Genomic DNA, 21,144 nt, shown 5'->3' on the forward strand with positions numbered 1-21,144 from the left:
GTCTCATAGATTCTCTATGGGGTTCAGGTCAGGTGAGCTGGCTGGCCATTCAAGCACAGTAATACCATCCATCCATCTTCTACCGCTTACTCCTTTTCAGGGTCACGGGGAACCTGGAGCCTATCCCAGGGACACAGTAATACCACGGTCAGTAAACCAGTTACTAGAAGTTTTGGCACTGTGGGCAGGTGCAGAGTCCTGCTGGAAAAGGAAACCAGCATCTCCATAAAGCTCGTCAGCAGATGGAAGCATGCAGCGTCTACCAGGAGATTTTAGAGCACTTCATCAACTCTCAACTTGAGAAAACACACTGGACCAACACCAGCAGATGACATGGCACCTCAAATGTGGAAACTGTGGAAACTTCACATTGGACTTCAAGCAACTTGGATTCTGTTCCTCTCCACTCTTCCTCCAGACTCTGGAACCTTGATTTCCAAATGAAATGCAACACTTACTTTTTTTTTCATTTTCCCTGTGATTGTGGTTGTGTACTGAATTAGACTGAGATTCAGAAAACCTTTGCAGGTCGACATTTCTGTATTATAAATTCTTTATTCTAATAGTTTGAGATACTTGATTTTTTATTTCCATGAACTATAAGCCATAATCATAAAGATTCAATCAAACTGGGCTTGAAATATTTCATGTTATGTGTAATGAATCTAGAATATATGAAAGTTCCACTTTTTGAATTCAATTATGGAGAAATAATGAACTTTTCAATGATATTCAAATTTTTTGAGAGGCACCTGTATATAAAATAGAGAAAGATTGCAATTATTCCAAGCAGTGAAACAATGGGGAGTAAGTAATTATTCACTCAAGGACATATTTGGAGATGAAACAGATGATAGAATTCATAGGGAATTATTTAGACTTTTTATGTTACAGGATTGGTAACTAGGTTTTAAATAGTAGGGTTTTTATTTTTATAGTAATTTCCTGCACAACCAAGTTGTGCTCTATACTCCAGCCCTGTAGGTGGCAGAATCGCACCTTCTAGTTGGTTTGCCAACCACTATACAAAAAATAGAAGAAGACGTCCCTTCTCTATGCTGTGTAGCGGGGAAGCTATTGATTCTTGTGCGTTTGTGGCGGCATTGTGAGTGACTTCCTTCTTACTGCTTATTACAGGCCATTAACATCATTATGTTGGGTCATGTTTGGTCATTTTGAAACATTTTTTTAAAATGTCCGCTTCCGCTACATGTTAGTCCGCGGTGCCAATCTGTTATTAAATTATTACGTTCAATTCAGCGCGTTTTAGATAATATGTTGGAAACGTTCGATCTAGCAGTCATGTAAATTATATTGCAATTTAAACACATTCGCCAAAATAATAAAATTAGTTAGGTGTTTCTTTGCAAGATAACGAAGCTAGCATGCTAGTTTCGATAAACAATCAAAACATCTTTATTGTGACGTCAGAACACTTGGCGGCCATTTTGGCGATGTTCCTGGCATTGTGTCTAATTCTGCGGTTTTATCCACATATTTGTCCGATTCTCAAACTGTATATGGTCAATACAACTGTTTTGGGCGGGATATTTCGCCAGCCAAAATCGAAATTAATTTAAAAAAAATGATCAAAGGAGAACTGACCTTCTATATGTTTGATTAGTATAACACCGTTGTGGCAACCGACCAATCACCGATCAGCATAGTTTGTCCCGCCCTTATGCTTTGTTATTAGGTCTCTTTTTTTTATTATTTATTATTTTTTTTATTTTTTTTTATTTTTTTAAATACACAAATAATAACCTTGTGGTGCCATGACTGCCAGCAAGTTATAGTCTTTGATAAAAGTTCTGTTCTAAATGTCTTTAGGACATGTTTTGATATGCACATGGTCATGACTATTCATGATATGCAAATGATTCCATGAAGTCATTTGGTAACTTGTAGTTAGCTAGTCAGTTAGTCTGTAACAGTTTGTAATCTGTTTATCGTTTTACAGCTTGCCTTTATTACGGTTTATTCCTTATCTCATTAAGGTTATGTCAGGTTTTTTTTTGTTGTTGTTGTTGTTCTTGAACAGGTGAGCCCTTGACCATGGGGGACATAAAAAATTTTCTGTACGCCTGGTGCGGAAAAAAGAAGTTGACTCCGAACTATGATATCCGGGCGGCGGGAAATAAGAACAGGCAGAAGTTTCTGTGTGAGGTAAGTTCAACAGGATGGTCTTTCACATCGACTACATCGTAAATGTGTATCAATTCAGACATGTGTCTGAACGCGATGCCTACCCATAGGTGAGGGTTGACGGTTTCAGTTACATCGGAATGGGAAACTCCACCAATAAGAAAGATGCCCAGGCCAATGCAGCAAGAGACTTTGTAAATTATCTGGTCCGTGTTGGAGAGATGAGTGCTTCTGAAGTACCTGCTTTAGGGGTAAGTATCAGTGGTATAATAAAGATTTTCGAGTAGATCATGTGTGACCCCAAAGAAGACGCTGTTAGGATTTTTGCAGTAGTGGAAAAGAATGAGGGATACAAGATATTGGCTTGATGAAATATGCTTAGTGTGCATGAGAATTTTCTGTCCTTCTGTTAACAGGCCAGTTTTCCAGATGTTCCTGATGGTGGAGGAGGTGAAGGAAGTGGGTTTGGGACTCTGCCTTCCAGTGGTCCTTTGCCTCCACATTTACTTGTGAAACAAGAGATAGGTACGATGAATATGATTTTGGTTGTACAATGCTATGATGGTGTTGAATCTGTTGTAAAAGTGACTCTCTCTAAATTTTGTTCTCGCTCCCAGAGACTACTGAACCGAGCGCTGTTCCGGTTCCTGGAGTGACTGGTCTCGGCTACTCTGGCATGAATAATCCTCAGTGGGACCGAGGTGCTAACCTACAGGACTACTACTCCAGGAAAGAGGAGCAGGATGCAAAAGCTGTATGATATAATTTGAGTACTTTTAGTCAAATGAACAAACGGGCAAAACTAAAAACTCCAGCATGTTGAGTACCCATGAGTATTACCATACGACTGTGACATTTTATATAAGCAATTTTACTTCATAATTTGTGTTCTTGAGTGCACATTAAGCTTTTTTGTATTTTAATTTATTTTCCTCACCAGACCCTGGAGTCTGAGGAAGTAGATCTAAATGCCGGTCTGCACGGAAACTGGACTTTGGACAACGCAAAGGCTCGTCTGAACCAGTTCTTTCAGAAAGAGAAAGTCCAAACAGACTACAAATACAACCAAGTGGGACCAGACCACAACAGGTTTGAAAGCCACAAAAAAAGAAAGAAAATAAATACTTCATCCGTAACTCAGAATGCATATTAGAAAACCAAGGAGCGTAGAATACACTACACCACAGAAGTTTGGAAGCAACACTAACATAGACAGTAAACAGAGAGAGACATTTCTATATGGAATGAAAAAGGTGTAGCTTTAGGGTGTAGCTAAAGGTGTAGGTGTAGAGAATTATCGGACACCTATCTGATTCCTTGTTTGATTTAAATAAATTTTTTTGGAAAGTTGCCACATTTGCTATTGTTACAATTTAAAACAATGCAAGTTGGTTACGTGGAGGAACCACCTTTGGCTACAAGCTTTTCACATTGGGGTCCTGTTATTTTTGCCCGTTCTTCTCGCCACACTCGTTTAAGCACTTGTCAAACTGGCTGGAGACTGTTTGGTGAACTGCAGTTTTCAAGTCTTGCCAAAAATTATAACTCAGATTTGAGGTCTCTGTTTTGACTGGGGCATTCTACCAAGCCAGAGCCAGAGCTTTTTTTGAAAGGCAAACCCCGACTGCATTCTCAAGTCTCTTGCAGACGGGAACAGGGTTTTCTTCCAGGATTGCCCTGTATTTGGTTTCATCCCTCATCTTTAACCCTGATCAGTGTCTCATCCCTGCTGATGAAAAGCATCCCCGTCCTACCCCTCCCCCTAAAACATCATCAGCGTGCTACCACCACCATCCATGCTTCACTGTCAGAACGATGCTTTCGAGGTGATGAGCAGTGTTTGGTTTCCACCAGGCGAAAGTATGTAGATATTTTGTGCAGGTTCATGCTGTCGTCGTCTTATTAGTATTCTTATTATCGTTCTATAAAACTGTCCATTTCAGCTCTGTATAGCAACAAAAATGCTGAAAATTTCAAGAGTTGTGAATATTTGCGCAAGGCACTGTACATCCGACCCTCACGTTTAGGCACTCCTGTAGGCTGACTAACTGAACAGAGAGGGAAATTGGGATTTGATATTTGTTAATAGTATCCTAATAGTTCACTGTAAAATCTGTTACCGTTAAAATCAGGAGAAATCACCAAATCGGTGTGAGATTTTGGGAGAACATCTTTAACATAATCCTAAAGCGTTTTTGAACCCGCTGCTTGCTTCCACATCTTCAGCCTGTAGTGTCGGTCGATTCGAGTGTATGTTTTTCTGTTGGACTTGTAATTGAATGAGAGAACTCCTTGGTGTACATTAAACCCCAAAGGGCTCTCGTGCAAAAAACAACTGTAAAATCATTAACAAAGTTCTGTTTACTATTCTATCTATTACTATACTTTTCATAAACATTGAACTTGACATTTGAAGGATTTAAGGAAATAAGCTGGGGGGGATAATGATACCAGAAATCACAACCTTTTTATTTGTGCTAAACATGGGGCATCGCTTAGGCTGCACTAAGGTGCCACATGGAGGGCTTGATTTGGAAGAGTGCTGGAGGTGTTTGTGGGGGTGTGGTACCGGCTGGTTGTGATTTCTGGTGTCACTCCATCAGGAACGGAGGCTCCCGTGGTCGCGATGGAAGCGTTGATGGTTGGAAGTCTGGCAGAAAAACATACCTACTCAAGATGAGGCAGTGACATGCGGACACTCTTTTATTCATGACATGGGGTTCAGTTGCTAGGCAGAGGTCAGTTCTTTTAACGGAACTGTATAAATGTGCGTGTGGTTTCCTCTTGCTTTTTAAAATGTTTGAGGTTTATTAACTGTTACTTTTAAGATGTTAATAGTACTGGACTTAAAGCCATACAGATCATTTGTAACTGCTTTTTGATTCACATCTTTTCCCTTTTTTTTTTTTCTTCTTTTTTTTTTCTTCCTTAAACAATGTTGTACTTGTAGGAGCTTCATTGCTGAAATGACTATCTTTGTGAAACAGCTGCGTAGGAGTAAGTATCTTTTAATCTTTTGTATTTTATGTTTACTTTGCACTGTCACCGGTCGACCTTGTACAAGAGGATATGTCAGCACAATGCCAGTTCTGCTCTAGAATTTCTACATTATAGTGCGTTATTGTTGTGTGTGTTTAATAACGTGCAGATATTTTTGCTCGTGAGCATGGCTCCAATAAAAAGCTGGCCGCCCAGTCGTGCGCTCTTTCCCTGGTCCGTCAGTTGTACCATCTCGGCGTCATCGAGGCTTTCACGGGACAGACCAAGAAGAAAGATGGAGAGACGGTGAGTTGAACACCTCGCACATGTCCAGAGAAGTAGAACGGTATTGGGATGGTACGGTTTAACCGTCTTTGGTGATGTTACTATTTTTTGCCAGTTGGAGGTGTATAACGTGAACGTTAGCGACGAGCTGAAGCATCAGCTACGGAGCGTCATCCAAGAGCTTGGCATCCAGGTTCCTCCACCTGTAAGTATTAATGTCCAATCCTGTCCTTTATCATGTGGTCGTCAGCCAATCATAGGGCAGCAGCGTGATGCATTAAAAAGCTTCGGTGAACGTTCACGTCATGCGTTTTAGAAGAACGTGATCCCGGTGACTTTGACCTTAACGGGGTTGTTGGTAACCGTGTTTGTGAGAATTTTTTAAACTCCTTGGATTTTCACACACGATTTTTTTTGCCTGGGTGAACTCTAAACACTGAGAAGAACAGAAACTCGGATAATCACTCTTTTCAAACGAACCACAAAGCATTGTCAGGAATCTTGATGTGGATTGGCTACAACTGTAGAAGAGTCTGAATTCTCACAGTAACTTGATAGTTAAAGATTTGGACAACCTTGCCTAGGTGCTTCTGTTTTTGTTTTGTTTTACATGAATGTAAAGGTTGTAGGGCTGCACGATTATGCTCAAAATGATGATCGTGATTATTTTGATCAATATTGATGTCACGATTGTTTATTGCTTTATTTTATTAAATTTATTAAGGGACAACATATTTTTATTGCACTTTCACTTTTAAATAAACAGACCGCTGCTTTCACCTCCATGTTGTGCTACATTCCTGTTAATGTCCAAATCTTTACATCAAATTAGACTGGTCCTTAAAGTGCATCATCTCGTAGAAGCAAAATATAAATAAAACTCTACCCAAAATATAGGGATAAGTAAAAATAAATATCATCAACCAAATGAAAATATGCATCAAATATAATAATATATAACCAAATGAAAATAATTCAGGCGAATGCAGAAAAGTCAATAACAGAGTTTACACTGTGACGCAGACAGATCACCCAACAGAGAGGTGCAGGGACGACGTCATTTCGTACCGGAACCCGGGAGTTATCATCACACCGGTTCCCTCCACAAAAACCCAATAGGATTTTCACACAGACTTTTGGATTATCACAAAAAATAATCTCTGTGACCACCAAAAGTTTACAGCACTAACACGTCCCGTCCATCAAGACCATTTTCACAAATGAACACGTACGCTTTAAAGGAACTACACCACGGTCGCTCGACTTCAACGCCACCATCACCGAGCTTCCGACTACTCCAAACGTTATTTAAAACCTTTTCCAGAACACGGATTTACTCTGTGGATGAACCTTATCCACTTTTTTGGGAGTTGTGCAAACCTCAACCAGTTTATCCGCAGAGACGTTTCCTGTTCAGCGCGACGATGTTTAATGTCCCCGACAACATCTGTAGTCTCATTTAGCAACATGTTAGCGACCGCCTTTTGCAATACACTTAAGCTGTAAAAAATCATGCGTGGGGTATTACTGTTGTATTTTATGTTGTAGAATAAAACCTGAAAATACTTTTGTTCACCACAGATCTTATTCCAGGGTTTTTACCAAAATCCCATTTAAAAAATGGGACCCACTGACCTCGGGACGATGTAACCAGAAGGGATAAAATGCTAACTCGTTTCCAGGTTTTGGCGTTACAAATTGACGTCATCCCTGTGCTCTCTATAGTGACTTGCTGTACGTGTAGGAAGCGCTTGATTTGATCTGCAGCGGAGTTTTCTATGAGCGGAGGATGAACTTTAAACGTCAGTATCGCATGTTCGTGTAACCGTGGGCCGTCAACATCAAGATCGTTATTTGATTAATCGTGCAGCCCTAAAAGGTTCCTTTTTGTGTCCCCCACCCCTCAGGATCCTAGTGGTCCAGTGTCTTTGATTCAGGGAAAGTTGGCGCACTTTGAGCCGTCCCAGAAGCAGAACACAGGAGGTGTGGTGCAGTGGTCTCCTCCTCAGATCAACTGGAACCCTTGGACCAGCAGCAACATCGATGAGGGACCTTTGGCTTTTGTAAGTTTATTGGTGTTTCTATTCTCTCGGAGAATGAACGTTTTTAGATTTTTCAGTGAGGAATTTTTTTGACATAAATATTATCTGAAAATGGCTTTTTTATATATTTTTTTTCCCCACCCACTACGAACCTGTTGGCAGTGCACCCCAGAGCAGATCAGTTCTGACCTGCAAAGCGAACTCCGCTACCAATTAGATCATGACCCCATCCTGCAGGAGGTGAGATGAGGGGGATATGCTCCATAAGCACGGTTTTCAAAGACCATTCTACTTTCTTCAGCATACTAATCATCAGGGTTATCGTTCTAGTCGTTCAGTAGTTTGATTTTGTTTGTTTGTTTGGCAGAGGCTGCATGAGCGAGAGCAGTTGCCTGTTAAAAAGTTTGAAGAAGAGATCATGCGCACGATCAATAGCAGTCCGGTAGTGATCATCCGCGGGGCCACCGGCTGCGGAAAGACCACTCAGGTGCCGCAGTACATCCTGGACCAGTACATTCAAGAAGGAAGAGCCTCTGAGTGCAACATCGTCGTCACCCAGGTGAGCTGCTACACCCCGGATTCAGCAGAGTTTAATCGTTAGGCTTGTTACAGATTTTTTTGTGTATGTGCATTAGCAAACACACTGCAGATTAACTCTGAACAAATCTGGTTTCAAACGTAGCCTCGGCGAATCAGCGCAGTGTCTGTGGCTGAGCGCGTGGCGTATGAGAGAGCTGAGGATCTTGGGAAGAGCTGCGGGTATAGCGTGCGTTTTGAGTCCATCCTGCCGAGGCCGCATGCCAGCATCCTCTTCTGCACCGTCGGTGAGTGGACATCAGACCCGCCGGCCTTCACACCTTCTGCGCAGTATTCATGTGCTCGGTTATTTGGAGAGGGGAAAAAAATAGTCGTATAAAATAATACGATTTTGACTGCCCATGAACATAATCGACTGCGATACTGACATATAAAGTTTGTCCTCCACTAATAGAAAACTCTGCTGCAGATCAAATCAAGCACTTCCTACACTACAGCCAATCACCTTAGAGAGGCGCAGGGATGACGTCATTTTGTAGTGCCAAAATCCCGAAATGGAGTTAGCGTTTTAGCCCTGGAGCGGCCAGCTTCGCTTCGCGCTCCAGCGCTTTGCTAAATGGCACTACAGAGGTTGTCAGGGACATTAAACGTCATCAAACCGAATGGGGAAAAAACTTTGCAGATAAACTCAGGGCTCTACAGTGCCACAATTTCACTCGCATTTGTGACTGAAAAGTACTTTGTGCGACTGTGAATAAATATTTATTTGCACCGGTGCAAGTGACCTGTTCGGAGTTGTATAATACAATTGGAATAAAAACTACAGGAAGTCCAAAATGCATGTACCCCGAGCAACAGTTACTTTCACACTGCTTTTCATTTCCTCAGTCAGCTGAACAAGTGTGTAAATACTGCAGAGAAGCCATTATGATGACGAGAGTAACTCTGTGCATCATCTGTTTCAAATTCCCGATCTCACAGACCGCCATCTTTTATTGATCCCGCAAAATGACCTGAACTTTCACCTGCTTGTGCAGACACAGCAGTGTCGGGTGGAGTAAATTAATAATAATGCTACAAGGTGGGTTTAATTCAGACTACTTTATTAAATAATTCACCAATCATAATCAAGAATAGCAACTGTTCAGTCTGTAAACATACAGTACACTGCCGCTCTCCTTCACTAACCCTTATTCACTCCATTTAAACTCACGGTTGCCAGGTATCGCTAGAAAAGTCAACTCCAGTTTCCATGTTTTGATTTAATCCCCCAAAACACAGACATGGGCACTGTACTGGTGAACTGATCTCAAAGGAACAACTGATAAACAAACAAACAAACAGAAAACTAATAAAATGTAAAGACAGAAAATGTGCTTAGTTATAAATAAATTATTTACTATAAAAAATAGATATTATATTAACGTCATAAAATATAAATAAAATGAGAAATTAAGTGATGTTTAATTACTATGGGTTGCATTTAATATCAATTTGACATTAATTAGGACTCTATTGTTTTTAAGGTATTTAAAAGTAAATATTTTATGCTGTTTATTTATTAGTTAACCAACAGTATTTCTCATTGCTATTATTTTAATTCAATTAACAGTGACCATGAGCAGAGAGCTTACATTTAACTGTTTATGATAGACTGTTTGATTAAAGTTTAAATAAAAAAGATTGGTATCTGGATCGGTATCGGCTGTAAAAATCCTGATCGGAGCGTCAGTAATGAACACCATTAAACTAAAGCGCTTTGCATCTGACGGGTAAATGAACTCACCCAATCACATCCTATATGAGATTATTCAGATATCTACACAATACACACAGAGCGGGTCGAGAACTGACTCCAGCCCAGAACCATGACAGTGGAAATGTCTAATAGTGTAGCTTTAAATATATTTAAGAGGAGCAGGCTTCAAACACTGAATATTGAGGTTTATTGAATTTTTGTTTAGTATTGTTTTGTTGTATTTTTGTTTTGTTCCACCATGTAAACAAATGCAACATGTTAACGGTTGTGTTTTGCATACAGTCTGTAAAATTAATTGAAAATATACAATTTTGTTTATCAGAAGGTAAATTAATGTGTCATGGCTCACACTATGTTCCTAAATTCTATCATAATTGACAAATTCAAGGTTTCTCATGCTACCTGTGTGTTATATTGTGTCATGAGACCTTAATGAATATGAAAGTGCAATAAAAAAAACGTTGTCACTAAAATCAATTAATAATCGAGATCTCAGTATTGATCAGAATAATTGGGATTATCATTTTGGCCATAATCGTGCAGCCCTACTTTTCTTGATTCTTCATAACTTGCCTTCTTTTGGTTTCTTCATTGTAAGGGGTTCTCCTGAGGAAGCTGGAAGCCGGAATTCGAGGGATCAGCCACGTGATCGTGGATGAAATCCATGAGCGAGACATAAACGTAAGTTGATTCGTTTCAAATGTGTTCAGTGTCTGATTCCTGAATTGGAAGCTGTCCAAGTTTGTGTGATTCTTAAATTTAAAAAAATAAAAAATTCAAGCATGGTTTTGTCTTCGTCTCCAGACCGATTTCCTGATGGTGGTGTTAAGAGACGTGATCCACGCCTTCCCCGACGTCCGCGTTGTCCTCATGTCCGCCACCATCGATACGACCATGTTCAGAGAATACTTCTTCAACAGTCCCATCATAGAAGTGTTTGGACGCACGTACCCCGTGCAGGGTATGTAATTAGCGGACCCCCTATCACTTTATTTTATTATCTTATTGTTTTAAAGAAATGTTTGTGGGAAGTTTTGCAAGAGAATTTTATATATATCGCCATGCTGAAAAGAAAAATGTTCTCCAGAGTATTTCCTGGAGGACTGCGTTCAGATGACCGGGTTTGTCCCGCCGCCGTCTGATAAGAAGCGAAAAGACAAAGACGAGGAAGGTGGTGAGGAGGAGGTACGCGAGAGCGTTTTTGAGTCTTCAGTCCGTCATATCCGAGCTTGTTTTCTGTAAATCTGTTTATAACATTCTTTTTAATGTAGACAGTATGTTAGGTACTCAGGTGCGAGTACATTTTCCTGACATCACGTTGACTCGCGACGGGGTTTCTGTGTTCCACAGGTCAACTGTAACTTGGTGTGTGGCCCCGAGTACGGTCCGGAGACGAAACGCTCCATGGCCCAAATGAACGAGAAGGAAACGCCGTTCGAGCTGATCGAGGCGCTGCTGAAATACATCGAGACGTTACAAGTGTCCGGGGCCGTGCTGGTCTTCCTGCCCGGCTGGAATCTCATCTATTCCATGCAGAAACACTTGGAGATGAACGCACATTTTGGTCGGTTAGACTTTGTCGTTCAGTCGTGTTGTATTGTTGAGTCAGCTTAAGCTGCCGATGAAGATAGTTCATCTGCGTGGTTTTGTTTTGCGTGTACTAGGTAGCAATCACTACAGGATCCTGCCTCTCCACTCTCAGATCCCCAGAGAGGAGCAAAGGCTGGTGTTTGAGCCTGTACCTGACGGCGTGATCAAGGTGTGTTTGTGCGTTTTTAACATGTGGTTTAACATTACTGTAAAATACGCAGCTCCCTCACTAACCTGTTCGATCGTGTTTGCAGGTTATTCTATCAACAAATATTGCCGAGACCAGCATTACAATCAACGACGTGGTCTACGTCATTGACTCCTGCAAGTATGTTCTATGTTGATTAAGAAATCTTGCACATCAGCTTTGCATAATGTTTCTCAACGTCCATCTGATCTGCTTGAGCATGTTTTGTTTTTGAAGGTTTTATTTATTATTATTATTATTATTATTTACTGTGATTCTGACTCCACAGACAAAAGGTGAAGCTATTTACTGCGCATAACAACATGACCAACTACGCCACCGTTTGGGCATCCAAAACCAACCTGGAGCAGCGAAAGGGCCGAGCTGGCCGCGTCAGACCGGGCTTCTGCTTCCACCTGTGCAGCAAAGCACGCTTTGAGAAGTACGCGCGCATTAATTTAACACCCGAGCGAAACTATGCACGTTCTCACGGATGTACTGATTCCCAGTCTTTAGTGAAATTTAACTTTTATACTCTTAACTTTTGTGTTCGGTATTTTTTTTTTTTTTTTTTTGAGAAATATTCCGGTGCCAATTACCCTGTGATTTACCCACTCTGTAGATTGGAGACCCACATGACTCCGGAGATCTTCCGCACGCCGCTGCACGAGGTGGCCCTCAGCATCAAGCTTCTCCGGCTCGGTGCTATTGGACATTTTCTGGCCAAAGCGATCGAGCCACCTCCTCTGGACGCCGTCATCGAAGCCGAACACACACTCCGAGGTAGCTCATCACACCACGGCCTTGCAGATTAGTCCAAACTGTTACTTTAAAGGGCCACTAAGATTAAATTAAACTACGTGGGGAATTAAATTTTATTTATATACTTTTAAATTTTCCCCCAGAGCTAGACGCCCTCGATGCTAACGACGAGCTGACCCCAATGGGACGCATCCTAGCACGACTTCCCATTGAGCCTCGTCTGGGAAAGATGATGATCATGGGCTGTATCCTAAAGTAGCTGATTTGGTGTTATTTTTATTTTTTTAAAAACTTTTCTTATTTGCTTGCCACGACTATTTAATAATTTCCACGAGTCGTGTGTGTGTGTTTCTAGCGTCGGAGATGCCGTTTGCACCATTTCCGCCGCCTCGTGCTTCTCCGAGCCGTTCATCAGCGAGGGCAAGCGTTTAGGGTTTGTTCACAGGAACTTTGCAGGCACACGATTCTCTGACCACGTGGCCCTACTTTCTGTCTTTCAAGCCTGGGATGAAGTTAGGTAGGAATGTCCTGCTTTTGCACTAAACTGTGTATGAATGCATGTTTATACACAGATTTTTATTTATTTCTTTTTTACAGCATCTGATGATTTTTTTTTTTATGTCCTAAAGGATTTTATGAAGTAATGAACACATGGGTATGGGGATTTATTTTTAAAAAAAGTGTTTATCTTGTGTAGGATGGGTGGCGAGGAGGCAGAAGCCAGGTTCTGTGAGCACAAGCGTTTGCATATGTCCACTTTAAGGATGACTTGGGAAGCCAAAGTCCAGCTAAAGGATATCCTAATTAACACCGGTTTTCCTGAAGGTATGTAAACGGTTCTTTAATCAACCAGTTAATAGTGAGCACTGTTATTAAGGTCATTCTTTTCATAAAATGTCTTGTTCTGGCATTTTCTTAATTCTTCCTTATTTTCATTATTCTCAGTTACATGAATGTTTGTTTTATAAAAAAAATTCTTCTATACAGAGTGCCTAATGAATCAGGTGTTTAACAACGTGGGGCCGGACAACAATCTGGACGTGGTGATCTCCTTGCTGACTTACGGTTCCTACCCCAACGTCTGTTACCACAAAGAAAAGAGGAAAATCTTGACTACTGAAGGTCGAAACGCGCTCATCCATAAGTCTTCCGTTAACTGCCCCTTCTCCAGTCAAGACCCGAGTTACCCGTCACCTTTCTTCGTCTTCGGGGAAAAGGTCCGCGCTGTGCTCATCCTGGCCCCTAAAACAAATGATGCGTCATCGTTTGTTAATCGCAGCTGTTAACGTCAAATGCTGTTTGTAATTATTGCAGATTCGAACCCGAGCCATTTCAGCCAAAGGGATGACCATGGTCAGCCCTCTGCAGCTTATTTTGTTCGCTGCCAAGAAAATCTCATCTGACGGAGAGGTGGTCGTACTTGATGACTGGTAAGTTTAGAAAATGGCTGCATTCTTACACTTTTTGGTTTGTTCTGTAAGATGGATGAAAGAGTTGCCACTCCCCTACCGGTTGTTGCCCCTTGAAGGACGTGAGTTTATTCCGTTCACAGGATCAACCTGCGTATTGAGCATGAAGTAGCTGGTAGCATCGCAGGACTAAGAGCTGCGATGGAGGCTCTAGTGGTGGAAGTGACCAAAGACCCAGAGTACATCAGAAGTATCGATCCCACCAATGAACGCCTGCTGAATGCCATTCGGCTCCTCTCCAGACCCTCTTCTGCGGGACTCAACCTCATGACCAGCAATCCACGGTGAGTTTCCCATTCACTTGAGCACTGTTTGCCCTCCTGTCTTATTTTTGAAAACAAATTTATTCAGACTACTGAAAGAATTGTAAACGGAGATAAGGAATGCATTTTAGTCCAAAAATGGCACATTTGTGAGAGAATGTACCTGCTGTAGTATACATCCCATAATTTAAAAAAATTTTCCCCTCAGTTTTGGAGATGGTCCACGACCTCCGAAGATGTCCCGGATGGATGGCGGAGATGGAGGGTTCCGGGGACGGGGAGGATACAGAGGAGGTGGAGGATACGGTGGTGGAGGGTATAGGGGGTCTGGGGGATACAGGGGGTCTGGGGGATACAGGGGGTCTGGGGGATACAGAGGATCTGGAGGGTACAGAGGTGGAGGTGGATACCGGGGGTCGGGCGAGTATCGGGGTGGAGGTGGAGGTGGATACAGAGGGGGTGGAGGTGGTTACGGGGGAGGTCGTGGGTTCAACAGAGGTGGATATGGAGGATTTTAGAGAGGGATTCAAAGCTAGTCTTAACCTTTGCAGATGTCCGTGCCATTAGCACTATGTTCACTGATTCCTTGCATGATTAATTTGGTCTGTTAAGAAAAGCCTGGTTTGCATAGTGGGGAATACAGGTGCATTTTTTTTTTTTTTTTTTTTTTTTTTTTTTTTTTTTTTTTTTTTTTTTTTTTTTTTTTTTAATATATTGAAATAGTGAAATATTTCAAGCCTTTTTTTGTTTTAGTTTTAATCTTGATTTAATCTTGATTACGGCTTACAGACCTTCTGAAAGGTATGTTAATTTATGAACTGATACTTGGGCGGGGCTCCTTTCACATGAATTACTGCATCGATGCGGCGTGACATGGAGGCGATCAGCCTGAGGCACTGCTGAGGTGTTCTTGAAGCCCAGGTTGCTTTGATAGCGGCCTTCAGCTCGTCTGTATTGTTGGATTTGGTGTCTCTTGTAGATTCTCTGTGGGGTTCGGGTCAGGCGAATCGGCTGGACAATCAAGCACAGTAATACCATGGTCAGGAAACCAGTTACTAGTTGTTTTGGCACTGTGGGCAGGTGCAGAGTCCTGCTGGAAAAGGTAATCAGCATCTTCATAAAGCTTGTCAGCAGAGGGAAGCATGAAGTGCTCTAAAATCTCCTGGTAGACGCTGCATCAACTCTCGACTTGAGAAAACACACTGGACCAACACCAGCAGATGATATGGCACCTCAAATCATCACTGACTGGAGAGGAACAGAATCCAAGTAGCTTGAAGTCCAGTGTGAAGTTTCCACACTCTTCCTCCAGACTCTGGAACCTTGATTTCCATAATCATCACGATCAATAAGAAAAAAGGCTTGAAATAATTCGCTTTGTGTAATGAATCTAGAATATATTAAAGTTCCACTTTATGAATTAAATTATGTGGAAAAATTAAGTCTTCATAGATATTAATTTTTTTTAGATGCACCTGTAGTAGAAGCTATTCAAGTTGGACAATTGTTTCACAAATCTATGCATCATGGTAGAGGCTGGTACTTACAAGTTTTCCTTTGACAAGTGACCCGATTATTGTTTTAATTTACTGTAATGAGTTACATGCAATGTTTTGATAAATTGCAGAGTGGTTGTGAAATTGGTATTCTTTCCATGAATGAAATGTCCCAGTAAAGTCAGTCATTAAAATATGAAATGAGCGTCATCATTTATTTAATACATAAATAATGCATCACTATTAAAAATATTGGTTTAAAGTTAAGAACTCCAAACTGCTGTTAGTACACAGCTTGCTGAAGTACATTTTATCAACCTCTGAACTATTAATGGAGTTAAATATAATTATAAAGGCTCCAACTGGTCCTCTTAAGCTTTACCTGTGAATTACAGGATTCCATTTTAGGAGCTGACCCACATCACCCATACTGTTGGACTCAAGCTTGTTGGTGCTGATTTCTAGACTGGTGGGTTTTTGTTTTTTTTTAAAGCTGTTTAGTTTCATAATCGTCTCTCTTTGCAGTTGCTCCTGAACTTCATCTATAAGGCCTTGGCTGTTAGACACCAGGATTGTCACCACAGCCATAGGTTTAGGGCAGGGGTGTCCAATCTTATCCGGAATGGGCCGGTGTGGGTGCAGGTTTTCATTCCAACCAATCAGGAGGCACACCTGATTCCACCTGTTTAATCAGTTGATCTTGGCTTTCAATAGACTCAGGTGTTTCTTCTGCTTGGTTGGAATGAAAACCTGCACCCACACCGGCCCTTTCCGAATAAGATTGGACACCCCTGGTTTAGGGGTTGGACCAGGGGCGGAACATGTTGATGTATTGGTTTAATTTCATTTGTCCTTGTAAGTGGTCCTCCTCAATGGAACGTGTACACTGATTTGTAAATAGATGAGTATTACCATTTGGAACAGCATTGTATGTATGCTGAGATGATTTCTCATGGATGTTAAACAAACAAAACACCGGTTTATCCAAAAAGAAATATCTTTAAATATAGATGTGTAACAATTATTGGCACTTTTTTTAGTCAATACTTTGTGCTAGCTCCCTTTGCCAAGATAACTGCTCTGAGTCTTCTCCTATAACGCCTGATGAGGTTGGAGAATACATGGCGAGGGATCCGAGACCATTCCTCCAGACAGAATCTCTCCAGATCCTTCACATTTCCAGGTCCACGCTGGTGGACTCTCCTCTTCAGTTCACCCCACAGGGTTTCTATGGGGTTCGGGTCAGGGGACTGGGATGGTCAGGGCAGGACCTTGATTTTGTGGTCAGTAAACCATTTCTGTGTTGATGTTGATGATGTTTTGGATCATTGTCCTGCTGGAAGATCCAACCACGGCCCATTTGAAACTTTCTGGCAGAGGCAGTCAGGTTTTTATTTAATATCTGTTGATATTTGATGGAGTCCATGATGCCATGTATCCTAACAAAATGTCCAGGTCCTCTGCAGAAAAACAGTCCCAGAACATTAAAGACCCTCCTCCATATTTAACCGTGGGCATGAGGGACTTTTCCATACGGCTACCTCTCTGTGTGCTCCAAAACCTCCTCTGGTGTTTATTACCAAAAAGCTCTATTCTGGTTTCATCTGACCATCGAACCCGATCCCATTTGAAGTTCCAGTCGTGTCGGCACACTGAAGACACTCGAGTTTGTTTTTGGATGAGAGTAGAGGATTTTTCTTGAAACCCTTCCAAACAACTTGTGCTGATGTGAGCATTTTCAATGCTGATGCTATTTTCTTATAGACACTTCTGCTGCACATTACAGGTATATTCCTTGGTCTCACCCATGTGTTACTTTATATTTACACCCCTGTGGAGCAGGAAGTCATGGTTGAACAATTTCCTCTTCCTAGTCACCAAGGTGTACTAAAAAATGTAAAATATCAAGTGAAGATATACCAATACAGGTGCATCTCCAAAAATTAGAATATCATGGAAAAGTTAATTTTTTTTCCGTAATTTAATTAAAAAAGTGGAACTTTCATATCTTCTAGAGTCATTACACATAAAGTGAAATATTTCAAGCCTTTAATTTTTTTATTATTATTTTTAATCTTGATTATGGTTTACAGCTCATTGAAATCAAAAATCAATTTTTCACTGGCCTTCTTTGCTCATATTTACCAAGGGTGCCAATATTAGTGGAGGGCACTGTATTACTTGTATTGTACCTTTTGATTGTGTGTTAGATTATCGTGACCAAGACTTTATTGTTATATGTCCTAGATGCACTGAATACTGAACTATAAAATATGAATCAACATTTATATTTCGTTTTGTCTCGACTGTAAGATTTGCAAATGAAAGGTGTGTGTTTTCAAATCAGCATTTCCAAAGAGGAAGATGTTAAATTCAGTTACTGAAACTGGATACAAATCTGTTAATCGGAGATGAAGGTCTGACTGTCTTTGTGCAGTCTCTCTTCAGTCTTTTATAATGTGCTATTAATTCAGTATATTGACAATATATTCAAAATATCTCTCCACTGAACACTTCAAGTGACTCTCATTTTATTTAAAATGTTTGTATACACTAAGTATCACTTCAGACGTTCAGTAGCTCCAAAAAATATGGGATATTTGAAAGAAGTGCAGTGTGGAGTGATTGCCGATAGAGGGCGCATCACGACCAGATTCTCTCAGTCACTGTTTTAACAAGAGAGACCTCTGAGTTTCCTGGCACAAATACAGTGAAATGGTTTATGTTAAGATAGTAACAGTGGGGAACCAGATGATGGCTGTTAAAAAGCGTGATCTAAATATGCTATATTATATAACAGTTAGTTCCAGCCCAATAATTTGATTGGTCGAGCGGCCTTTCAAGCGTGCCTCTGTTTCCTATAACCACACTGGGACGATTCACTCTTTGCATCACTCCGCTTGTCTGTGTTCGCCATGTAAAATTCTAGTTCCTAGTTCGGAACAGTAGTGTTCACTACATCTCAAATGAAGATGAACAGGAAGAAGGGACACCGGTTTCAACAGAAGCACACCTCTAAAGGGAATTGTATAAATCAATGTGAGCTAGCCAGCAAGCTATAAAGCAGGTGTGGCTTCTTCGGGATCTACAGTACTGTGAAACATGTTTGTCTGATTTCTTCTGTGTTTGTGTGTATCTCGTACTAAAATGTTTCAGAAATTAAAACAAAATGGAAGATAAAACAAAGGCGACCTGAGTAAACACAAAATACAGTTTTGGTAGTTATTTATTGAAGCAAAAAAAGTTCTTCACTACCAACAGCTTGTGTGAAAATGTATTTGTACCCATAGTTACTAATTCCCCAAATCTATGAAACTGCATTGATAATGGGGTTCAGCTGGATGAGATGCAACCAGGTCTGATTACTGCAAACCCTGTTCAGTCACATGAATACTTATATAGAACTTTTTCAACAACATGGAGTTGGTTAAAGATCTTACTCAGTAACACACTACACCAGAGTGGAAAGAAATTCCAGAAATGATGAGGAAGAAGGTGATTGAAGTACATCAGTCTGGGAAGGGTTACAAAGTTATTTCAAAGGCTCTGGGACTCCAGAGATCCACAGCGAGAGCCGTTATCTCCAAATGGAAAAACTCAGCACAGTAGTGAACCTTCCCAGAAGTGTCCGACCTTCCGAAATTCCTCCAAGAGCACAGCGACGACTCATCCAGGAAGTCACAAAGATCCAAGGACAACATCAAAGGACCTACAGGCCTCTCTTACATCAATAAAGGTCACTGTTCATGACTCCACGATCAGAAAGACACTGGGGGAACACGGCTCCATGGAAGAGTGGTGAGGTGAAAACCACTGCTAACCCAGAAGAACATTAAGACTCGTCTGAATTTTACCAAAACACTCCTTGATGATCCTCAAACCTTTTGGGAGAATGTTCTGTGGACTGAAGAGGTGAAAGTGGAACTGTTTTGAAGACAGGGGTCCCGTTACATCTGGAGTAAACCAAACACAGAATTATACAAAAAGATCATCATACCTACGGTCAAGCATGGTGGAGGAGGTGTGATGGTGTGGGGATGCTCTGCTGCTTCAGGGTCTGGGCAACTTGCAGTAATTGAGGAAACATGAATTCTGCTCTCTAGCAGAAAATCCTAAAGGAGAATGTCCGGTCTTCAGTCCGTAAGTTGAAACTCGAGCGTAACTGGATTATGCAGCAAGACAACGATCCAAAGCGTACGAGTAAATCCTAGTCCTGGAAGTAAGTGAAAGACTGATCTTCAGGTATCGGAAGTGTTTGGTTGAAGTTATTGCTGCTAATGGTGGCACAGCCAGATTTAAGTTTAAGGGGCAATTGGTTTTTTTCTTGGGTGGTAGGTGTTGGAGAACGTATTGTTTTTCGCCGTGGCTGTGATTTATATACTGCTGATGTTCAGTATAAACTCACTCTTGCTTGTGTGATATTGCTTAATCAAATTGAAGAACCTTCCTTTACGCATGGTAATATCTGGGCTAACAGGGTACCTGTCTTTCAAACCTGAAAAGACTAATAATAATAATAATTATTATTATTATTATTGTTGTTGTTGATTTTTGGCATCCATATCTGATTACAAATGGTCATAATAAAAAATACACTGGGTGGTATGAAGACGTGAGACTGTAGCTTATCAGTGAAAGTTGTGTGCATTAGACAGAGTGAAATGCTCCCTAGATTTGCTCTCTATTTGGGCTGATATTTTTTCGCTGACACGTCACCAGACAAGGTCGGTCATTTCCTGATTAATAGTTCTTTTTTGCCATTTGGAGGAGAAACTGAAAACAGGACTCGTTTGCCCCACATCATTCCTACTGTTCCATGGATGAGACATCGTGGTATAATGCACTGTTCAACCATAATAGCTTCATTGTTGAGCTATTGATTAACATTTCCATTTTGACCAAACATCACTGCTTCTACTTGATATTTTCCCGAATTTATCTGTTCTTACTCTGCAAATGTCATAGGATGTCTTCTTCAGATCAGATCTCATGACCGAGAGGGTCATAGGAAAACTTCTTTATGTTAGCACTTTCTAGGTCATGTGATCGTCTCAGATTAACTGAGGCAAAACTCATGTTAGGTTTAATCCTAACAGAATGATCAGATTTGAAATAAAATGAAAGTACAAGACCTGTCCCAGCTATTTAAAAAAAACAAAAAACTAACCGATAAAGCTTCCCTTGGAAGCAACACATGGCCATAACACATCCTCACAGCTGTGGAAATGTGAGATTTCTCTCTGCTTTCCATCTCTCTCTTTATGTGCTTGTGGAGGAATGCTTAGATTATTGTCTCTGTTTACTTTAAAACTGCGTTTGTGGAGCCATTATTCAATCCACTACCATATTTCTCCAGTTGAGGTCATGTGCACTCTTTAAAAATAAATAAATAGGAAATTCAGTTGCTGGGTTTTAGCTTGTTGTGTCAGGTAGTTGGATCAACATGACCCAAATTGGATTCATAATGGAAAACTCAGCGTGCGTGGTTGCTGGGGACCTGAAAGGAAACAGGGACATTGCGTCAAGATTCATTTTCTGGAATATTCCACTGTGTCTGTTGAGTCAGAACAGCAGCCAGAGAAAAGCCGAAGTAAATTAGAAGAAAATAGCTACAAGTTTTTATTCACTTT

At 40.9% G+C, this 21,144-nt stretch overlaps 1 protein-coding gene across 2 annotated transcripts; it reads left to right on the top strand.

Moving 5' to 3' along the window:
• The first annotated feature begins 990 nt into the window (after positions 1-990).
• Positions 991-15,715, top strand: dhx9 (DEAH (Asp-Glu-Ala-His) box helicase 9). Of its 2 annotated transcripts, XM_017471362.3 has the most exons (28): positions 991-1,105; positions 2,042-2,166; positions 2,256-2,396; positions 2,562-2,670; positions 2,763-2,899; positions 3,086-3,234; positions 5,096-5,142; positions 5,294-5,430; positions 5,525-5,614; positions 7,317-7,472; positions 7,614-7,691; positions 7,819-8,010; positions 8,134-8,275; positions 10,346-10,428; positions 10,552-10,708; positions 10,835-10,932; positions 11,098-11,311; positions 11,412-11,506; positions 11,592-11,665; positions 11,814-11,966; positions 12,147-12,307; positions 12,430-12,541; positions 12,642-12,803; positions 12,984-13,111; positions 13,274-13,503; positions 13,601-13,716; positions 13,839-14,039; positions 14,227-15,715. In XM_017471362.3, exons 2-28 carry the CDS (start codon positions 2,056-2,058, stop codon positions 14,534-14,536), a joined length of 3,783 nt encoding a protein of 1,260 aa, XP_017326851.3. In that variant the 5' UTR covers positions 991-1,105; positions 2,042-2,055; the 3' UTR covers positions 14,537-15,715. The 2 variants fall into 2 exon arrangements, with proteins under 2 accessions (XP_017326851.3, XP_053537292.1); XM_053681317.1 differs by lacking the exons at positions 991-1,105; positions 2,042-2,166; positions 2,256-2,396; positions 2,562-2,670; positions 2,763-2,899 and adding an exon at positions 4,749-4,883 and having other exon boundaries at positions 3,095-3,234.
• The last annotated feature ends 5,429 nt before the right edge of the window (positions 15,716-21,144 follow it).

Source organism: Ictalurus punctatus, chromosome 7 (assembly GCF_001660625.3).
Source record: "Ictalurus punctatus breed USDA103 chromosome 7, Coco_2.0, whole genome shotgun sequence".
Taxonomy (NCBI): Eukaryota; Metazoa; Chordata; class Actinopteri; order Siluriformes; family Ictaluridae; genus Ictalurus; species Ictalurus punctatus.

Coding starts and splice junctions, on each gene's coding strand:
- dhx9 (XM_017471362.3), top strand. CDS start 2,056: ATGGGGGACATAAAAAATTTTCTGTACGCCTGGTGCGGAAAAAAGAAG. Junction 3,235..5,095: donor GTGGGACCAGACCACAACAG/GTTTGAAAGCCA, acceptor TTGTACTTGTAG/GAGCTTCATTGCTGAAATGA. Junction 11,507..11,591: donor TACCTGACGGCGTGATCAAG/GTGTGTTTGTGC, acceptor TCGTGTTTGCAG/GTTATTCTATCAACAAATAT.